At 34.5% G+C, this 21,622-nt stretch overlaps 1 protein-coding gene and 1 non-coding gene across 2 annotated transcripts in view; one reads left to right on the forward strand and one right to left on the reverse strand.

Annotated features, from left to right (window-relative positions):
* The first annotated feature begins 2,205 nt into the window (after positions 1-2,205).
* The window catches only part of twin (CCR4-NOT transcription complex subunit 6-like twin), a 113,484-nt gene continuing 94,067 nt past the window's right edge, over positions 2,206-21,622 (forward strand). Inside the window, exons 1-4 of the mRNA XM_065354323.1 lie at positions 2,206-2,363; positions 2,684-2,827; positions 3,024-3,210; positions 3,291-3,466. Coding sequence (XP_065210395.1) covers positions 2,692-2,827; positions 3,024-3,210; positions 3,291-3,466 — 499 coding nt within the window. The 5' untranslated portion in view covers positions 2,206-2,363; positions 2,684-2,691. The remainder of the gene's footprint in view (positions 2,364-2,683; positions 2,828-3,023; positions 3,211-3,290; positions 3,467-21,622) is intronic.
* TRNAL-UAG (transfer RNA leucine (anticodon UAG)) lies at positions 3,892-3,971 on the reverse strand. The gene has a single exon. It is a non-coding gene; the product is annotated as a tRNA-Leu (tRNA).

Genomic DNA, 21,622 nt, shown 5'->3' on the forward strand with positions numbered 1-21,622 from the left:
TTTTCGTTTTTTTTTTCGTTTTACCTACTTTTTCGTTTCACCTTTTTTCGTTTCGTTTCACCTTTTTTTCGTTTCGTTTCACCTTTTTTTCATTTCGTTTCACCTTTCTTTACTATCGTTTCACCTTTTTTTCGTTTTTTATAGTATTCTTTGCTAGTAATATGCAATGATTACTTCACAGAAGTTGTTTTAAAACTCTAGAAACGTTATTACAAGGCAAAACGTTATCATAAAGTAAAACGTTATCATAGGGTAAAACGTTTCCATAAGGCATAACGTTATTTTGAAGCATAACGAAATGAAAACGAAAAAATTTGAGCAAAAGTAGGCAAAACGAAATAAAAACGAAATAGAAAAAGGCATAACGCGAAACGTAACGAAAAAAAATCAGAGGCATAACGAAAACGAAACGAAACGAATTGCTGTTCCATTTTACATAACGTTATGAAAAACGAAACGAAATTAATTTCGTTTTGCCAACACTGGGTGAAAGCGTGAACTTCATTTTTTCGAAATTCGAAAGTTCGATGAACCGATGAGAGATGACGTGATGAGTGATGGAGTTGGAGATGCAGATCAGCAGATGCATTATTGCAGAATTTTGATGATGGCTCGTCGTACTAGTCGTACATCTCGAATCTTGATGTAATAAATTGACAGTGACAACAAACAGTGATAGCTTTAGCTGGAGCTGGACACATTCGAAGAAAAGAACTAGAAATAAAAAAATATGAAAATAATGGAACCATCCAGCCTAACTTTTGTGAAGGGAGGGGGAGTGAGGTGAGTGTTTCATTTGCAATGTCACCAATAAAATAAATACCTACCTACTTGCCTAAAACCGAAAGTAGGGTAGAGGAAAATAATGTCACAGGGAAGGGAAATAAAATTGTCAACTTCATCAACTCCGACGATTTTCATACCACTTTTTTTTCTTTACCCTTTCCTACATATTTTTGCTGTAGGTATCCAAGTATTCCAAGTGTGTGGTTTGTTAGAACTGAAACTTGAATGTAATGAATTAAAATTTCAAATTTCCAAAACCTCACAGCTCCCAGCTGACAGCTAACATTATGTAGCTTTGAATAGATGGGATCAGTGTTTTGTTCGGAACGTGAATTTTTGGCCGTGTGATGGTGTGAGTTGAATTCAAGCTAGTTCATCATCATAAATAATTCCGATCAACCATCAAAGAAAATAATGCTTCAATTTTGAGATTGGTACTGGTACCAGTCTACATCAAAATCTTTGAAATTTCATTTACTACCATGCTGTGTGTGTGTGTGTGTATCTAAACGATGGACTAAACTGACAAAAGCACGTCATAATAATTACTCGCAGTTATATTTCGATCGACTCGATCGTACTACTACTAATAATTGGCGTGATGGATCCAAGAATGAACACTGATACTAAATGCTATGCTGCGTATGTAATTTTGAAAGATAGATCTCGTTGACGACGTTTTGTCTGATGTAGACTCGAATAATGTAAAAAAAGTCATTCAAAATTTGTTACCTGAATTAATCATCAATGTAATGTAGGGCGGTAAAGGCCAAGCCCAAGAGCCATCATTTATTTTTGCAAAAAATTTGAAAATTCTATTACTACTATTACGCTATAAAAAAAAATGCTAGAATAAATTTAAAATTCAAGTACCAACCTGTGAGAATGAGAAGACAGGACACCAGTTTGATGGGCTAATTTTTTACCATTTCTAGTTCTCGTCAAACAGAAAACAAGGAGCATAATTTTCATAAACTAAATAAATTCGCATGCAGATTCAAACACGAATCTTGACTGTCAACACACACACGTGAATTTCACATAATTTCACTAGAACTTTCGATAAAATTTACGTACTTAGCGATTGAATCCACTCATTCATGATAGATCTTGTAGTTCAAAAACAAAAACTTCTTCAAGTTAATTTTCCGCACCGTTTAGTCAAAAAATAATATGGAAAATGGTTCCAAATTCCAATCTCAATTTTTTCATTTTTTGCAAAATTTTTAAAAAACATGAAAAAAATAAAATTGAAAAAGCGTACAGAACGATTCTGCTCAAACTTTGAAATGAAAATCAAGCGCCGTGACCTCACGAATTTCAATAGAGAACCTAGTGGCGATATATTAAACCACTTTGAAAATACGTTTCTAGGAATTGACGTTATTTACCATTGTCGTATTTTTGATAATTTTAACGAGCGACTGTGATATAAAATTTTATTTGTTGTTATTCGTGGTGTTCGTTAGTTTGGTTTTATTTTCGCGAAAAACCCGAATTTTTGGAAAGTTTTAGTCGGCGTTGTGATTTAAGTAAGGTTGTTGGAGTATCTAGCACTGACTAATCGATAAATGAAGGCAAGTAAACCCATATTCACATTTACTGTTGTTCTTACGTATCGTACCACTATCCTCATTATGGTGTTGCTGCTTTCATTCAGCATCAATACTCAATGATGGACTCAAAAATCGAAGTAATAGTAAACTGTAAAAACACTTTTACTTGAGCGCTAACGAAGTAGTCCTCCTGTAAAATGTGACAGATTTACTAATTAAATTAATCGTTTATCATGTGAAATTTCTTGAAGCGGTATACTTTGATTCATTGTTAAAAGTATTCTATGAAATATCAAAGCGGTTCATGTGTAACTGAAGTTTAATTGTTACATTTGCTTTAGATTTCCTCATGTCGCGTTCAAATCAAGATAAATATGATGGAAATAGCAGTAGTAACGCCAACAACCGTCGGCAGTATAGGCTCATGTCTCCTGAGGAAGTAGCTGCTGGGAAGAAGTCGTATTGGACAGAGTTGGAAATTACAGGTTAGATCGTCAGCTCCAATATGAAACTTTTATTCACATGGGTAGCATTTATGTTGATTTGAGATATGAAACACCATATCAACAGAGATCGATTATTTACACCTTGTTACATTGATATATTTTTCAAGTAACAGAAAGGGATGTGTTTTTTGGCGAAATTTTACTTCGTTGTCTAATATGATTTTCATTTTTTCAGGAATTGTGCGTAATCTTAGCCCAGAAATATGGAAGTTAACGCATTTAACCTGTTTATACTTAAACGACAACCACCTAACACGGCTTCCTACGGATATCTCAAAACTAGTTAACTTAACGTCTTTAGATCTATCTCACAATAAGTTACGCAGCCTTCCTCAGGAATTGGGTGAACTTATTTATCTGAGGTAACTTCGCATTTTCTGCCGCTTGATTCGCCGGCTCTTTTCATACCTTGACATGAATGCAATTCGTACATTGTTTTCAGAGAATTGCAGCTGTGCAATAATTTACTACGTTCGTTGCCGTATGAAATTGGGAAACTATTTCACTTGCAAGTTTTGGGCCTACAGGGCAATCCTTTGAATAAAGAATGTTGGAAAATATACAACGAACCTAATGGAACTCACAAATTGTTATCGTTTCTGCTGGATAGTTTGCAAGGTAAGATGTTCTTAATTTTATCGTTCGATGAATTCACAAACACGTGAAATTATTATTTATTTTGAAATTCTTCGAGTGTTACATTTTTTATAATTGAAAAGTAATTATTCGTGCGTTACGACGTGCCTACCTGCTGCTAGATTATTGAAAATTCTCACATTCTGATAGCATGATTTTAAAATTCTAAGAGAAATAAATTAATTTTTCGTGGTTAATGATTGTGAAAAAACACATTTTTTCAGAAAAAAAAAATATTTAAATGTTTTCTAGCAGCAATTTCGTGCGAGCTTATGTTTCATTATACGTCGTGTCAATACTACTAGTCATTAATTTTTTTAGTTAACAAATTTGGTTATAAAAAATTCCTCGTTTTAGTCACGATTTGAAAGTTGCAAGATGAACTTTTCAGGTTATAAAAATTTATGTGGCAGCGGTGGGATTCGAACCCACGCCCTTGCGGACTGGTGCCTAAAACCAGCGCCTTAGACCACTCGGCCACGCTACCTCGACCAAATTTGCTATGTTTTTAACTCATTTATGAAAATTCAATTTTAAATATAACGAACTCATTAATGATGAACCTACAACACGTTAATAATAATGAATAGTGAATTGAGTGATTTGGTAACGGAAGAATTGATAGTAATTTTTCAATTAGATGTAGGTAATCGAAAGCCTACTTATTCACATTGTTGAGTTGTCAGTTGTTTGTATCAATGAAATTGAATTTTTTTTGATAGTTCGTTGTTTATGAAATGATTTTACTACAATAATTTTATTTTTAAAATTTGGTAACGTGTAGAAGATAATTTTTCTGTAGGCTCGTAGCATAGGCGTCCCTCTTTAATAAAGTGAATCCAACTGAATGAATGAAAATGTGAAAAAGTGATGAACAATTCTGCTAGATGGCGCAACGAGTATTACATACAATACTCTAGAGTAGAGCAGCTACACTATAGAGTGTTGACAGCTAGACAAATCAGAGAAGTGTCGCAAAGGTGCATTAGACCAATTTGAAATCTTGAGAAAATCAAAAAAAAATTGTTGTTGACTAAAAGTTGAACTTAAGTAATGAATAAAAGAGCTCAAAATGTTTTGAGATATGTTTTTTGGAAGCATATCACTTTGAGCATAAAAATCTGTATCTTTCAGAGTAAAATTCCTCCTACAAAAAATTTCACTGTAGAAGACCTATGATGATGATTTCGTGAATATAAATTTTTTAGTGCTTTTGGAATCTTTAAAGCGATTCTTATTTTGAAATTAGCCTATGTAGGTTTTTTTGTTGCCCTGCAACTTTTCCTCACTGGAGAAATCCTCCCGAAGTGATGAGTATTTAATTTGAATCGACAATCGACCTTGAATTCGTTTTTGCAAAAACTTCAATAAAATTTTTGAAAGTCCATCCGCAAACTCAGTCACTAGTGATATTTTTATGACATAATTTGTCTACCCAAAAAAAATTAGATTATGGTATACTTTCTTTACAACGATAATAGAGCCACGTTGTATTATTTCCGCACGAATAAATATTTTACCATGTTGATTTTAATGGTGAAACGACAATTTTATCTTTTTTTTTTTGTTAGATTGTCAATCGTGTTACTCTATTTTCATAATTGTTGCAATAATGGTATATTCTCATTGATGTTGACCGAAGCATCGTCCATTTTAATTGGTATTCGCAGTCATTCTGATAGCGAATTTATTGTTGTTTTCTATAAATGTATGCGATGGACTGTTTGATGATGTAGAAATCAGTCAATCTTTTGGATCAACGTTGATGCAAATCAGTTCATTACTCTCGATACAGCGACTATCATTTCGATAATCTTTTGATGTTTCATTTGAAGTTGAAGCCTTGTGGTGTGTCAGTGTGTATGATTGTGATCTTCTCTTTCGATGAATGAAAATATTGTATAATTGACGAACAGGTGTTGAGGTTTTTATTTTTTATTCTTCATTAGTGTAGATTACTGCCGAGATCTAATCATTTCAATTTTCGATTGTTTTCATACAGAAACACGCAATTATTTGATAAAAATAGTATCAATTTAAATTATTACTATTAAAATTCCCTTATAAAGAAATGAAAATTTTTCACATTTGTGACGGCATTGATTTGTGGGCTCTTTTTTTTTTTTGCATACAAGCGAACTATGGTAAAGCCAAAGCGTGACGTTTATATTTGACATGGTAGTTTACGTTTACGCCTTGGCAATGACATTGCGTTGACCTATATTTTGACCTTCTTGTTTGGGCGTAAATTGTGGTTCGTATTGTTTTGAATTTTTTTTACGTACGATATTAAAATGACGTTTTTTTTTCTGGTTTCGGTCTCGTTTCTATACCTGTTGGCCTGTTTGCCCTGACAAAGAAATGTGCTACCGTATAAAAGCGCAAGCCATCCCAGTGAACTATTGTAGGAGTTTCAAATACTAAATACACGATTTATCGGTCGTAAAATAGCGCAACTGGTTTGAATTGTTTTTTTTTTCTCTCCTCCTGCGTGCAACAAGTACACAGCAACTCGTAGCCTATTGGTAAAGTGAAAATGATTGATTTTATATGCCGAACGCGTTGGCGGTTTGTTGTTAAACATTGAAAATGTGGTAAAAAAAAATTGAGAGATCATGAATTTACGAGATCGGTGTGATTGGCGGCGAGAGCATGGTACACGCGAACATATGGTAATGAAACTGCGCGGGAGTATGAGCACTGAGGTTTTATAGCGATTGAATTAAGTATTTTAGAAAGTCGTGATACAGAGAGTTTAGCTCGGATTGATAATGATTTATAGCTTCGCCGAGTGTAATTAATTCTAATATAGAGGTCGAACCTCGAACAGACTTTGTGAATCGTACGAGATATAGATCGAAATTCTGCCAATATTTACATTTTTCTTTAAAATATTTCCACCTCGTTTCTGCACTTTTACTCTTATGCGCATGGTAACATGACGATGACTCGACGATGATTCACTCGAACTGGTGATAGTGGTCAAGTTTCACATTTCGTCATTAATTGTTTTCATTCGGAGAGTTTTGTTTTGGCCGGACAGGAGCACGAATGGTTGAAAGAATGAGTCTCATTTTGAAACAAATCTGTGTTTTTATATAATTTACATACCTGAAATTACTGAAAGCTGGTAAAATTGCATTCAATGAAACTTCATTTTTCGGAAAGTGAAAGTAACAATTTTTAGTTATTGTGCTTTTTCCTTTAATAAAATTTTTAAATTTGAATATAGTTTCTGGTCCAATTTTTCAAAGCAAACAAAAAATGTTCTCTTGCGGAATGATCTATGTATATCTAAAATTTGATTTGAGGCAGTGTATGCAAAATATTGTTCCAGGGTTTTTAAAAATTTCAATACCTAACTTATTGCTCCTAGTTCCATCCTTCAATTTCAAAAATAGGCAATTTCACCTAATAACATTTTTGTCTGTCTTTAAAATTTAAACCAGAATTTACTTTCAAAGTCAACAAACTTTCAAAATAGGAAAAAAATAATAATTTAAAAAGTTCACTTTCTAATTTTTTTTGTACTTAACACTCGTTTCTGTCTGGGCAAATTCGGTAAAAGTGCAAAAAATGTTTTGGTCCCAAAATGTTGGTGTAAGAAGTATGGGTAGGTCCTCTTGATTTGTACACAATAAACAAACTGAACCATCCCACTCCTTTTGCACATTTTTTAGGAGAAAAAAATGTATCCTCAGTAAGTATTAGTTTTTCGCAAAAAATCCGGTTAATTGATGAAAACAGAAGAGGAATAAATATGTACTACATCAAAAGGCTCGAACTCGGTTAACAAAGTTACATTTTTTTTTTCATTTTTGAAAATCCAATTTTTCCAAATCTCGGCTCTACTTTACAAAGAAAACAAGAAAAAATGGGTGTAAAGTCTTCTCTCCGAGAAGAGTTTTAAATCATGGGTGTATTTTTATTCGATGGCCTGAGCTCTATACTGAAATCTTCCGCAGCCTGACGCTTGGCTACGGTCAGATGCGTCTATATGAACGCGGTTCATCTTGCCGAAATTTGATCTAATTTGATCTGTTCTGGTCTGATCATCCAGAACAGGTTTTCAGCCTATTAACCGCTTCCCAAGGGTCAAGGTCGCTTGTCTGTTTGATCTCTTAAGGCCACTGACCCGTGTGTCTAGAGTTTCAAAGTTACTAACCTACCTGTCTAGCTTCCCAAGGTCGTCTATCTGTCTGTCTGGCCTCTCAAGGTCGTTGACCCGTCCGCGTGGGTTCCCAAGGTGGCCTGTTTATCTGTGTGGCTTCTCCACATTGTCTGCATGCCTGTCTAGCCTATTAAGGTCATTGACCTGTCTGTCTAGCTTCTGAGCCGCCTGTCTGCGTGTCTGGCCTCTCAAGGTCATTGACCCGTTAATATGGCTTGTCTGTCCGTCCTCGTCAGGTCATTGACCCATCTTTCTGGCTTCCCAAGGTAGTCTGTCTTCCTGTCTGGCCTCTCAAGGACACTACCCGTCTTCAAAGCCTCTCATGGTTGTCTGTTTACCTGGCGAGCCTCTCAGCAGTCAGCTTTCAAACTTCATTGAGTAAAATTTTGTTGAAATTTCAACTTTCATAAATCAATCTGTCGGAGGCTCCAAAGTGCTCAAAACGATTCGAAACAGTTTCCAAACGCAGTACTTAGTATTTACCAAATCTTTTTTGGTCAAATTGGTAGAATTTTGATTTTTCTACATTTTTGGTAGATACAAATTTGGTTTTCAAAAATTTACCAAAAATTTAAAAATGAACTGCAGCGCCTGTAATTCAGGCTAGTGGGACATAAGCGTGCTATTTGAATGTAATTTTGCCCAGTTCAAAATTTTTCTTTTACTTGGGATTCCTCCCTCAGCTATTAGTAATTTTTGGATCCGTTTTGAGGAATCTGTAACTCCAAAATTGATTTCTATAATTTGTAACAGTACACTATGTAAGTATAGATGCGATATCTCTTCTTCAAATTATGAAGTTTGTACATAGCTGGTTAGCTGCGCAACACTCCCGTATTACCAAAAATCACAAGTAGTTCAGAAAATTGGAAATAGTATATTACAATACAAGGAGCGAAAGTGAAGTATGTTTGGTCGAGTGTAATTTGACTCGCCGAGCCGAAGGCGAGGGGAGTTAAAGCACGAGATCAAACATTCTTCACGTCGCTTCTTGCATTGTAAGATATTTTTCATTATTCATGCTACGAAAATAAGTTTTACGCCCGTTTTTGGTTAAAGTGATGAGTATGACCCCTTTTTTGCATAGTAAATATATCGAATACTAAGCCTCCTAGAAAAAAACTAAAGGCATTATGTCGATCGGAAATTCAATTCTCTACAATTTTCCTCGACTTCATTTTTCCGTAGAATGCTTTTTTCCGCCTCCAGGGCGCTTTAAAAGATAAAAGATCTTCATTTTCGACCCGGGTAAACATAGAGCATTTTCGTAGCATGCACGGAGGGCGGAAAACTTATACTTTCGTAGCATGTATAATGAAAAAATCTTTACACAACATCACGAGTTCAAAAGAAAAAAATTATGTTTACGCCCGCAACTTGGTCGTCGAAGTCACGCGTGTAAAATGAGTGCATGTCTGTAGTTCATCTCGCCGACAGCATCACAAATGTAATCGTTCGTTTACTTCGATTACAAAACGTGTCAATTAGCAAAATTGAAATTGAATGCACAGTATCTTGATTCTCTCGCGCCAATTAATTTTTCATTCATTATTTCGGCGAATTACCATTCATGATTTGAAAATACGAATGACCCTATAGTACAGGTGCATCTGCTGTTCTGCGATCTGCACACACTTTGCTTAAGCTACAAAAATTTTATAGTTTACCCACGATGGATATCCAGCGAACCCGCCGTCATAAATAACGCACAATGGTCCGCGAAATAATAATGATAATAACAATAATAAAAACGCATTCGCAAACAGATGTTTATGAAGGTAAAAATAACCTCCTTAGGTACCTAGAGCGTCGGTCGTCGTTATCATCATTATCGTTATTACTCTATTATCACGTCATTATATCTTCTTATCAATAAGGTCTTCTCTTTTAGAAAGTTTTTTTTTTACTTATTATCATTTTACGTTTACGTATATTTCATCCAGCTGCAATATTTTTCTTTCTTTTTTTCGTTTCTTTTCTTCTCTCATTTTTTATCATCATAAAGATCATTTAATACCGGATACAGGTTACTGATAGTAGGCGTTTTGCGGTTACCGTGTCATCGTTTCACAGAGATTTCAATTGCAAACGCGACATGCAAATTGTTTACGTACGTTTCATTAAAACATTACTAATTGCTTGTTTAAAAAGCCGGAAAATTCGTTTTGACGAAAAAATTAACACACATATGTCATTCGAGGAGGTCTTGACGTTGCTCAAAGCCGCTGCTGATCTAGATACCGACTATAGACGCGTTAACACGTTATAAATAATAATAATAAGCGATAATATCTCGTTAATTAGACGACGTTTAACGAGGATAAATACACGTAAATTTATCGTCTACCTACGTTTATTGGAGGTTTGTTTATGTTTATGTTTTTGTTTTCCTTTTTTTCTCCACCACTGTCTTCAAAAAACACTGCGCTACTATGAAACTTCCACTTCCATTCATCCAGCTGTGTGCACATGTCATCGTATTTTTGGCGGAAGTCACGATTGTACATATATACGAATACGAAAGGTTCAAAAGTTTTAAATGAAGAACCTCTACGCTGTCGGAGGAGATTCCAAAGCTTGCACATACGACGACTATCTGCAGGAGAGTCATCGACCTGTCGGCATATTTTTACGCAACTGATCCAAATTCACACGCACAAACCACGCGATCATCTCGAATAGGTGGGCGAATACAATGGCCATTCGATTAAGACGAGCTGCATAATGAATCGCATTTGATGATAATGAAGGGCGTACCGCCAGCCTATCTCTCTACATATACTCTAAACCAACACATGGGGGTCGACATTTCACCATGAAGACGGATAGCATTTTTCTTTTATTCAAACACTCATCAAGAATGTCTGCGAGCCGTCTTCTTGTCTTTCAAGACAAAAGCTCCACGTATACGCGTATATTTCATTTAGAGCTGCATTTATGTACTCACTCGACCATCTTCACAATATATTCACGATTATTCAATTAGTTGTCTACGCATCTTGCCACGAAAAAAAAACCTTCGCCATTTTTCATTTCCGACTTGACTGCATATTTTTTGGTTATGCTTAAGATATGCTTAATAAAGGGTACACGACATTTAGCCAAGTCCAAGTATGCGTATAGGTGGGTTGATGAAGCATATGGCATGGCTTCATCGCATGTACCGTAATCGAGAGTAGAGGTGTTTGATTTTTCACTTATGCATATTCCTTTCTTGTTATTCCCGTTTGGCAGATACCAGCTATTACCAATAGAAAAAAAATTCTATTCCCATCGTATGTAATTTATTTTTCGTTCGATGTTGTTATTCGTTGGAGTATTTTGAGGCAGCATATGCCCAGTTGCCCACATTTATCTGAATTTCATTTGATATTATTTATGTTTGTAGATGCCCGAATTTGAAGGGACTAACTTGATTCAAAATGTCATCTGACATTTTTATAAGTAATAAAATTGCACTTTTTTGCTGACTTGACCATTTTTGAGTTTATTTTGAAAAAATTATAATACGACAGGAACCTCCTCTACGCAAACGCGCGAGCGTTTCCAAGATTAAAAGGAAGGGGCAATTCAAATCCAAGATGTTTTCTACTATTACTTAATAAAAAAATTTAAAAAATGAAAAATTCTTCGTTTACGATTGCGTTAGTTAGGAAAACTGAAATTTGGTTTGTATCCTATTTGTGACCTCCTAAATTAATGGGATAATTCTTGCAAATTTGGAAACCGCAAGAATCCATTAGAAGACGGATCAATGTGGATGACTTGACCGAAAATGGGGTAGAAATTGAATATCCAAAAAAACTCTTCAAAAAAGAATTACACCCCGCCCTCTCCACGATTTCTAATGAACCTACTCCATGAGCAAAAATTAAAAATTTCAGTAAGAAAATGTTATGATATCATGGTGGAATCCGCCCCTAACAAAAACAACCTACCACTTCACCATTTATCGTATAAGACAATCTATGAAACAGCTAATGAGTCAAAAATTTGGGGGCTGACAAATCTTCCACACTCCAGAGTCAAGTTAGATTACTAAACTTATTTGAGGGATCTGTCCGCCCAAATTTTTGGCTCATTAGCTGTTTCATAGATTGTCTTATACGATAAATGGTGAAGTGGTAGGTTGTTTTTGTTAGGGGCGGATTCCACCATGATATCATAACATTTTCTTACTGAAATTTTTAATTTTTGCTCATGGAGTAGGTTCATTAGAAATCGTGGAGAGGGCGGGGTGTAATTCTTTTTTGAAGAGTTTTTTTGGAGGATATCAGTACTTTTTTTTCTATATTATTGTGATGAAGTGTTTAATCTAATGAATGAAAATAGCGTTGGTGGCAGGAGCATGCAGAGAGTGGACAGATTACTGGACATTTGTCATTAAACTGACTGGAATAAAAACAGTGGGTTTTTAAGGGTGATGGAGGAAGGGGTTGACCAAAAATTCGCCGATCAGTAAAAAAAAGACTTTAAATTTTGTCAAATAAAATGACACAATAGCGAATACAAATTTCTAAAATGAAATGAGAGATGAAATGACAAGTTTACCAATAATTGATAGAAATACCTATTAAAAAATTATTATTTTCGTTTTTGAATTTTTTGAAGTTTCAAAATGGAATTTTTTAGTTTAGGAAAAGGATAGAAAAAATAGCTGAGTGATGCGAGTGAAAAAACGTTCAAAAATTCAAGAGGTGAGAAACGATGTGTTTTTCAGGTTCCATTTTTTGGCTTCAAAATTTTGGAATTTAAATGTCAACTTTTTAATGAAAACCAAACAAACCTGAACAAAGTAAAGCAAAACGTCATTTCAAGAAGTAAAAAAAAAACATGTTTTTTCAGGTGAAAAAATGTATCTTGTTTGTTTTAAATAAATTTGCGTAATGAAATTTTTTCCATGTTTACTTTAAAAAAAAAAAAAAAAACAAGGGCAAAAGAAAATTTGTACTTTCGGAAGTGAAAAACAACGTTTTTTTACAATTTATTTTTAAAAATTGAACATATTAAATAAAAATCATATTGAAAAAATCAGCTTACAAAATTAAAAATTGAAAAAAATTTTTGAATCTGATGGGGTTCGAACCGGAGTCTACTGCGTGGCGAGCGGAAGCTTGAACCAAGCAGCCACTTAGGCTGCTTAGAAAACGGCGCATTTCAACTGCATACAACGCTCACCTTGTAATGGCAACACGTGTTGTGCTTTAAATTTAACAGACATTTCGATATTGAACGTTTATGTGCAATAATAATTATTATTGCGCATAAATGAAAGCTCATATCAATTTGAAAATATTAAAAGGCACTTCCGTGGTGTTTGAAGTATATGTGAACATAATTTCAACGTGATTGAAACTTTATTCCAAGCTGCAGCTTTTCTTAAAAAATGGATTTTTGGCCATTTTTTAAGTATAATTAAACTACTTCATTAAGAAAAGCTACAGCTTCGAATAGGGCACAAATCACGCTGAATGCTGAAATTTTGTTCAAATGTACTTTCAACATCGTAGATGTGCCTTTTGATGTACGTACATCTATCCCAGCTTTGGTTTGATTGTACTTTGGATAAATATACTGCTCGTTTTTTCAAAATTTGCCATTTTTCAGCATCTTTAGACTCCACTCAAGCTTGATGTAATTGGGCTACAAAGCTCAAATTTTGCATGAACATCAAGTTTGTAGTGGAGAAGTGCCTTTTGATATTTTGGGTCAATTTTGAAAATTTTTGGGGCCCAAAAAGGGGGGGTGCAGGGTCAATTTTCAAAAAATTTATAATTTTTTGCTTTTAGTCAGTAATGGTTGACAAATCGAAGCTATATTCCAAATTTCATCAAAATTGGTTCGGCCAATCCTTCTAACTTTGAGTGGAACTTGAAGAAGAATTTTACCAAAATGACAAAAAACTGGCTACTTGAAACTTTGCGAATTTTTATCGTACAAAAATTATTCTTATATATTCTGAAAGGTCTTTGAAAAATAAGAAAAAAAGTATCTATGCGTTTTTTAAATAAACGCATAGTTTTTGAGAAAATTGCGTTGGAAATATTCTGGGCTAACATTATGAAATGATTTGAGAATATAACTCCGTCTGGCGTTGCGCCGCCTACGGTAACGCGTTTCATGACGGCATGACGCGTTTGAAACCGTGGGAGGGCGGGGTGGCAACGCTACCGCGTCGCCTGATCAACTTTCTCATTCAATTTGATCGAATTTTGATTTTTTTTTCAAGGAAAATGGCCAAGTTTGAAATGTCTAAAATTTGCTAAAAATTAATAAATAAAATTCAGCTCTTGAAATTAGGCCTCGTAATGTTGTATGTACTTTTATGTATACGAGTTTTTTTTTTTTTTTGGTGACGAAAATTGGCTTATCTTCCATATCTCGCTACGATAGTTTGCCCTCCTCTTTTTCTATTAAGACAAAGCCTGTGTACGTGTCTGCAAGAACCATGAAATTAACAAATACAATACAAAGTAAAACAAAGATGACAAACGGGTCAATCCTATTACTCTTGTTTTTTTCTCTTCTTAATCGATTTCAGTTGTAGATTTAGTAACTCAACTGCACACTTTACCTTTATTGGTAATTCCTTTTAAAAAATCTAATCATCGTGGAGTGATTTGTTTATTCATAGCGATACAACATCGGCTTTTCAGCAACATACCTACGCGATGACTAAGTTATTCCAAAATGTAGATCGTTTTGCTTGACGTATTGTTAAATACGGCCAAATAATTAATTAAATTTTAGTGGAATTACTTCTCGTAGATGCATCGCAGAAACCTTCAAACATGTAAAACAAATCGAAATAATTAAATGTCGAAGATGCTTTAATGGGAGCAATTGACGTAACATATTTTCACGATGCATCTGTAAACGATGCACTGCTATGGCAGTACGCACACAATCGTCGCGTATCACACATTTCGCAAAGGTAACCATTTCATCTTTGTTCGGTTACTTAATGCTGCGGAAAAAGGAAAAAAACTCGTGAATTAATTCTTGCAAGATTCAAATCGCGAGCGGAATACACGCGGTGAATAAATGAAGCGTAAAAATTAGGCCAAATCCGAAGATTTTGGTAGTATTTTTGCATCTTTGCATGTAAAATAGACGATACGGTGCAGCGCAGCAACATTATGGTATATGGTATTGAACTATTGATGCAAAATTGGCGTAACCGACAAAGTAAAATGCAGATTGAGCGGTTGCGGTCACTCGAACAAAAATCACGGTTTGTTGTGGACGAATAAAACGCGAATTCAATGGATCTCGTATTATACAATGTGACTGCAGATAGATGGTTTGAATGCGGTGTGTATCGTGAGGCACGCGCTTTCATTATGGTCAGTTTGGCTTTGGCGCTGTAGGTTTTTTCCCAGATGTTTTTCTTATTTTGACGTACCTATGAATTTTTATTTTTTTAATTGAATACAAAAATCCTGAATTTGACAAAGATGGAAGAAGTGCTTGGAAATTACCGACATATGTTTGATTCATTAAAAGTTTTCTATCGTAGCATTACGATTCAAGTTTAATGTTTATTCGAGTAGGATGAGAACATAAGTTCTAAAAAAATTTTGTATGACAAAGATTATGTACATACAAAGGAGGAGTCCCAATAAAGCCACTTTTTGTCCCCAGGCCAGTTATCGACTCGACCACTCTTAAAATGTTGTAATAAATGTCCCAAATACGAATCCGTGCTTAGTTAACCCAAAATGACCATTTTTTGGGCTCCAGGGGTTTTCAAAGTTGTGAATAAAAAAATAATTTTTGGAACCACTGAGTATTATTTTCAAAAACTTTTTTAGCGTAAGATATCTGTTTGAACCCGATAAACGAAGTGCTCGATAATTTTTCATTTGATTTTAGTTGTAACTTTTAAAATTGAGCTTTTTTGGGTCAAATTCTGAGATGTACTCTTTGAAGAAAAAAAACGTTAAAATCACGTTTTCACGATTTCAACGAAATAAAATCTCTGAATTTGACCCAAAAAAGCTCAATTTTAAAAGTTATAGGTAAAATCAAATGAAAAATTATCGAGCACTTGCTAGGGTGTTTCAAATGTAAATTCTTCAATTTACTTGAAAAATATGCATAAACGCCTTGTTTAGGGGTTCCTAAAGTGGGGGACTCTAAAAGAAGGATTCAATTTCAAAATTACGAATTTAGAGGGAGCTTAATTGAACCTTTTCATCTAGATAATCGAATATATACCTCAAAACATTACGTTTGACGCAAATCGCAGGTTTCTAGCTTTCCAGGGATTCCCAAAATATCGAAATTACGAAAAATTGGAAAATTGGATTTTTGAGTAGGTACCTGATTGAGCTCAACATTTGGTAGGATAGAGGTCTTTCAGATACCAATAAACTGTAAAAAGCTTTTTAGGGAGGTTCAAAGGGGTAAGTTCAAAATGGTGGTTCCAAAATTTTTCAAAAATTAAAACCCCCCAATTTCTGCCCCCGAGAGTCGAAAATGGGGAAATCACCTCGCATTATGTTTATCGGGTTCAAACAGATATCTTACGCTAAAAAAGTTTTTGAAAATAATACTCAGTGGTTCCAAAAATTATTTTTTTATTCACAACTTTGGGAACCCCTGGATCCCAAAAATGGTAATTTTGGGTTAACTAACCACGGATTCGTATTTGGGACATTAATTACAACATTTTAAGAGTGGTCGAGTCGATAACTGGCCTAGGGCCAAAAAGTGGCCCCATCGTGACTCCTCCTTTTGTGTAAATACTGGCAAACATAGTCTGGGTCTGAAAAACATACTCGTTGCATTTAACTGCATGACATTTGCTGGAACATGTACTCGTAGATTTTCTGGTTCAACACTGCAAATTTTCAGCTCCCCTCGTCATTTTCTGAAGAAGAATCGAAATCTCACTAGAGATTCCAAATCGTCCTGAAATTCTGAACAAAATTTGGTTTTTGGAGATCGAATTATCTTGCAGATGTGGAAGAAATTCTCTTCAATTGCTGAAAAATTTTTCTTTTTCAATAATATCACATTTCCTTTAGAAATTATATTGTTTTTTTATTGCAAAATAACGATTATAAAATGTTTGAAAACTTGTCCAAAATAATATGTAGAAACACAAATTAAGGCGCTTAAAATTTCCAATGGAGAGGGGAGGGGCTGAACATGTTCTTACAAAAAATCGAACTTGTGAGAAGTTTAGAGAGTTGAGCAGTTAGAATGTTTCTCTTGTGAGCTGTAAGAATAGGTAGGTACTCATTTTCGTCGAATGATAGTTTCTATTTTTGTTACGTGACGTGTGATAACAATCTGTCATGAATTCTCCTCAATAAAAATTAATGATGTACTACAATTAAAACAAAAAACAACAACACATAAATGGATCAAATGTTACAATTACGCACATTTTTCACCGTAAGCCTCCTCTTGAGTACTATGCAAATTTCATTTAAAAACTTCAAAAGTATTTTTCTTGGAAGCCGAGTTCCTTGGCCATTGTCCCTGTTCGAGGGCTGGAAACACCTTCAATTTTATTGCAAATTGAAAATTTTTTCATAAAAGAAACTCCATTACCAGGGTATCTAACAGGTAGTGAAAATAGTGAAAAAGTAGTGAATTTAGTCAAAAAGGTAGTGAAAAAATGAAAAAATTCATTAGTGCGTGTTCATTTGTATTGTGTGTTTTTTTTTGTAATTTTGATTGAAATTAAAAAATACTTTATATACCTTACTTATATGTATACTTACCTACTAATTTTCTTCCAATTTAATTTTTTTGGAAATTTTCCCATGAAAAATTCGACTTTGTTAATTGTGTATGGGGAGGAGGGAGGTTCAGGTAGAGAGCTTTCTGAAAATTTGGTTGAAAAAAGGTAGTGATTTTTTTCAACAACAAAATTCCATTAAATACCATAAATTCAACTTCTGGTAATTTTCAATTTTTGGGAGGGGAGGGGAGGCCGGTCAATTTGACGACATTTTATGACACTTTCTCTGCAGTTTTGACAAATCATCATTCAATTTTGGGAATTTCCGATTAATTCTTGGCATTTTTCAATAATCTAAGCACTCAAGCAGTTGTGCAAAAATTTTACCCAAATGACACATTTCTAAAATGTTTATCGTTTTCCGATGGTCCATCAATTTTTGATATTTTTGTTGTTTTCACAATCAATTTTACAATTTTTATGACACTTTCTTTGTGAATATTCATTTCTGGGTCTTTATTAAACATGGAGATCGTCTGAATTTTTACTTTGGCCTTCGACCACCATTATTTCATTATATCTTTTGATTGATTAATAATTTTATAACTAACTAATCCACCTTAATTTTTATTTTGTTTCAGGTGAGTACAAATTTCCTTCCAAAAATGATAGAATATGAGCTCGCGTATGAGAATCAGTAAGTAATTTTATGTCAGTCACTTCTACACCTGTGTGGGCTGTGTCCTTTTATTTTCAATGGAAAATCATTTTTAAAAAATCTAAAATCACGGAATTTGATAATTAGCTGAAATAACTGTTCATCAGGTTTGAATTGAGGTGATCTGGTTTTTCGAATACGAATTTGTAAACAGTTGATCAAATTTTTGAGTTTGCAAACGATTTTGATTTTTAATGAATTTTTGAAAAATTAAACTCTAGTCATAAATGAAAAAAAATCAAAATTTTACCAAGAAGACCAAGAAAGCTAAAATTTGGTGTGTGCCCTGTTTTCGACCCTTCAAATCGATTGGAAACGGTTTCGAACCATTTTGAGTAGTAGTTCTAGAGCACCCTAGCAGATTTTCAAAAATTGAAATTTCCACAACATTTTACTAGATTGAGTTGTTGAAATGAGATTTACTTGGTATCCCATTTTTAATATTATGCTGAGTCGATTGGAGGTGGTTTCAGACTGTTTCGCAGCCTTCGGATATATTTTGGAAATTTCAGATTTTCTGAAAAGTGGTTTAAACACCAACCAAATTTACCTACTTTAGCGTAATTTTTTTTCTCAAAATACCGAGTATCCAACAGGTAGTGAAAGTAGTGAAAAAGTAGTGATTTCAAAGATGGGTAGTGAGAGTAGTGAAAATGTAACGGATTTATTCAAGAAGGTAGTGAAAAAATGAAAAGCCTCAAACGCGCAACAAAGATTTTCAAATTATTGAAAAAATAGATTGAAATTAAAAAATAGTTTGTATACAAATTTTCTTCCAATTTCAATTTTTTTTGAAAATTTTCCAGTGAAAAATTTGATTTTGTCAATTTTGTGGTGGGGGGTGGTTGAGTGGAAAGCTTTCTGAAAATTTTGGTTGAAGAAAATGAAAAAGTAGTGATTTTTTCAAAAAAAATTCTGTGAGATACCATGATTTTAATTACAGCCAATAACTTGTTTTGCTTTCGATTACATACTCCACGAGGATAGATTCGTGTGTAATATTCTTGAAAATGTGAAGATAGAACTGCAACGGCAACGTAGGTTAGATATAGAAAGAAATTATAATTCATGCTCGAGAAGATTTAGTGTACAAAGTAGATGACATTGTGAAGTGGTATGGTTGTAAATTTAACATAGTTTGACGAAAGTGACCGTATAGTTAAATACAAGTGATTTCGTGACAAGATTACACGCATTCGTTTAAATATTGTAAACCGGGTGAAAGTTCACTTCGTCCTCCATTGTCGTTTAATTCGATCACGATTTGTCTGTCATGTAATTCTTTGTATCGTACTACTTCGTATTCAAACGTAGGCACTGGCTACACATTTAAATCTGGTGAAGAGTTAAGATTGTGTGGTAGCGCCTACCGCCGCGCCATCCTTATACCTCTGTAAGTCTGTACTTCTACTTGCAAAGCAGAGTACCAAAGTACACCTTTATAGCATCTAATACTTACTTACCTATGCAGCTAGCAATATCGAAGGTGAAACTTTTTACAGCACGTCGAATGTGTGCCACAGTCGACACGCATCCGAGCTTATTCATCAGCATTAATTTCTTCATTCGTTAAATGCATCTAGGCTTCTTGTTGTTTAATTTCTATTGTTTTATGGGCAAGTTTTATTCAAATGTTGGACTTTTTTCCGGCGTTTTTTTTTCGCCCATTTGATGCGATAAAAATGTCTCGTATTGAAACGATGAGGAAGTCACGATAAAACGTGTTGGTAAAAATCTTATACTTCTCGGGAGTGGTCGTCGTGATATAATTTACGGATTATTAAATTTTTTCCAGAAGTGTACTTATTACACGGATACTGGATAGATATCCAAGTTATCAGTACGTACGTATGTATGTGTATTGTGTATGTAGGTATGTTATTCGAAGGGAGTGAAATTGTTATTTTTGATTTTTTTTCTTTGCATCGAGGCGCGTAACAAATGGATTTAAATTTTAATTCGTTACCAGAAACGTATATGCTCGATTTGCGTATTGACGTACATAATGAACGAAGAGAAGAAAAAAAATTCGCATTTTTTTTCAATTAACAGGGACGAATACGATTGCACGCTACGCTAGATTCGATTTATTGTTGTATCTACCTACCATCGAAAAGGTACCGCAAAAAGCAAATAATCGTTAACGCGTTTGTTTTTTTCCTGCACACGTACAGAGGAAAAAAAAGTGGCCGAAAACAAAGAAAAACGAAATAGTACGCTAGACAAAACGAACATAAGAATAAATCGAGCATATTCCAGTTTCCTTCTAACCCATATCTGTAGTGAATCGGAAAATGGCGATGCGAACAGAGTCGTCGATGACTGGCCGATGATGCTGCGCTGTCGAAGACATTAGTCACTATTTGTCGCGTTTTGCTCCAGAAACTGCAGCATCGCATCGCATCGCACCGCAATCAAAATGTTTGTCGTGTAATTTAAAAAAGAAACAAATGTTTCGTTGCAGAAAAATTAACTCTACACAAAGACGTTTCATTATCGTTCGGCCAAAAATTATAGCGTCGTTTAAGCCTCTCTTCATCGTGCCTGCGATATACCTAAGTACTTATCTGGGTCTGCGTTGGATTCTCTCGTACAGTGCAGTACGGAGATTTGCACTTAAATATACCTACGTGTACACTCCAAGATGCAATAAGATGCCATTCGAGAGTCTTCATCATCATCTCTCGTGAGAAATGGTAACTTATGAACAACTGAGCGGTGATTTTTTTCCATCATTTAGGAGATTCGCACGAACAATGATGCCAACGGCGCGGCGATTCAAAATGTCATTAAAAATACGCATGTATGGCTAAAAATGTCGAAATAATAATCGTGTGTACGTAGAGTACCATTTGCGCACGTACTCAAGGCTGTTACTTACGCGGTTAATTAAAATCCAAAGATATTTAGCATTTAGCAATCGACAATTATACACCTTGTCTGATAATTAAATTTCGTTTCCTCAGGCAATGAACATTTCGCGAATAGGTTAAAGTTGAATTTAACGCTTGTATCGGCGATTACAAAGAAACAGACGAGTAGATGCAGAGAGAGAGAGCGTTGCAAATATCCGAACGATTTGTGAGAATTCTCAAGAAATTATAGATCAGGATGAAAATGATAATATTCAAAATTCTTGAAGCCTTCATTGAAGAATACGAGTACCTTGAAATTGACGTAATACCGTAATAAACAACAGTAGCGAACTGCTTACAAAAATGTTGACAAAGATACCTTATAGTTTAGCGTTGAGAAACAGTCGAATTTTTGAGGGAATAATTAAAAATTACAGAGCTCATTTCAACTATATAAAAATGCTAATTGAAGATCCCATTTTCTCGCGCAATAAAGTTGATCTACAAATGACAGATTCGTATTCGGTAAGCTTTAGACCTGAATTGGACTAAAATGCACTATTTTTGCGATTATTTTGCCTAATGTTTCGATATTCTACTTTTTGACTAGGTTTTTTCGATGTTTTGACTCACTAGAAGCCTAAAAATATTAGTCTTGGATTTTGATGACAATAGCCAAGGTCGACGCAGAATCTCA

The sequence above is a fragment of the Planococcus citri genome, chromosome 3 (assembly GCF_950023065.1).
Source record: "Planococcus citri chromosome 3, ihPlaCitr1.1, whole genome shotgun sequence".
Classification (NCBI taxonomy): Eukaryota; Metazoa; Arthropoda; class Insecta; order Hemiptera; family Pseudococcidae; genus Planococcus; species Planococcus citri.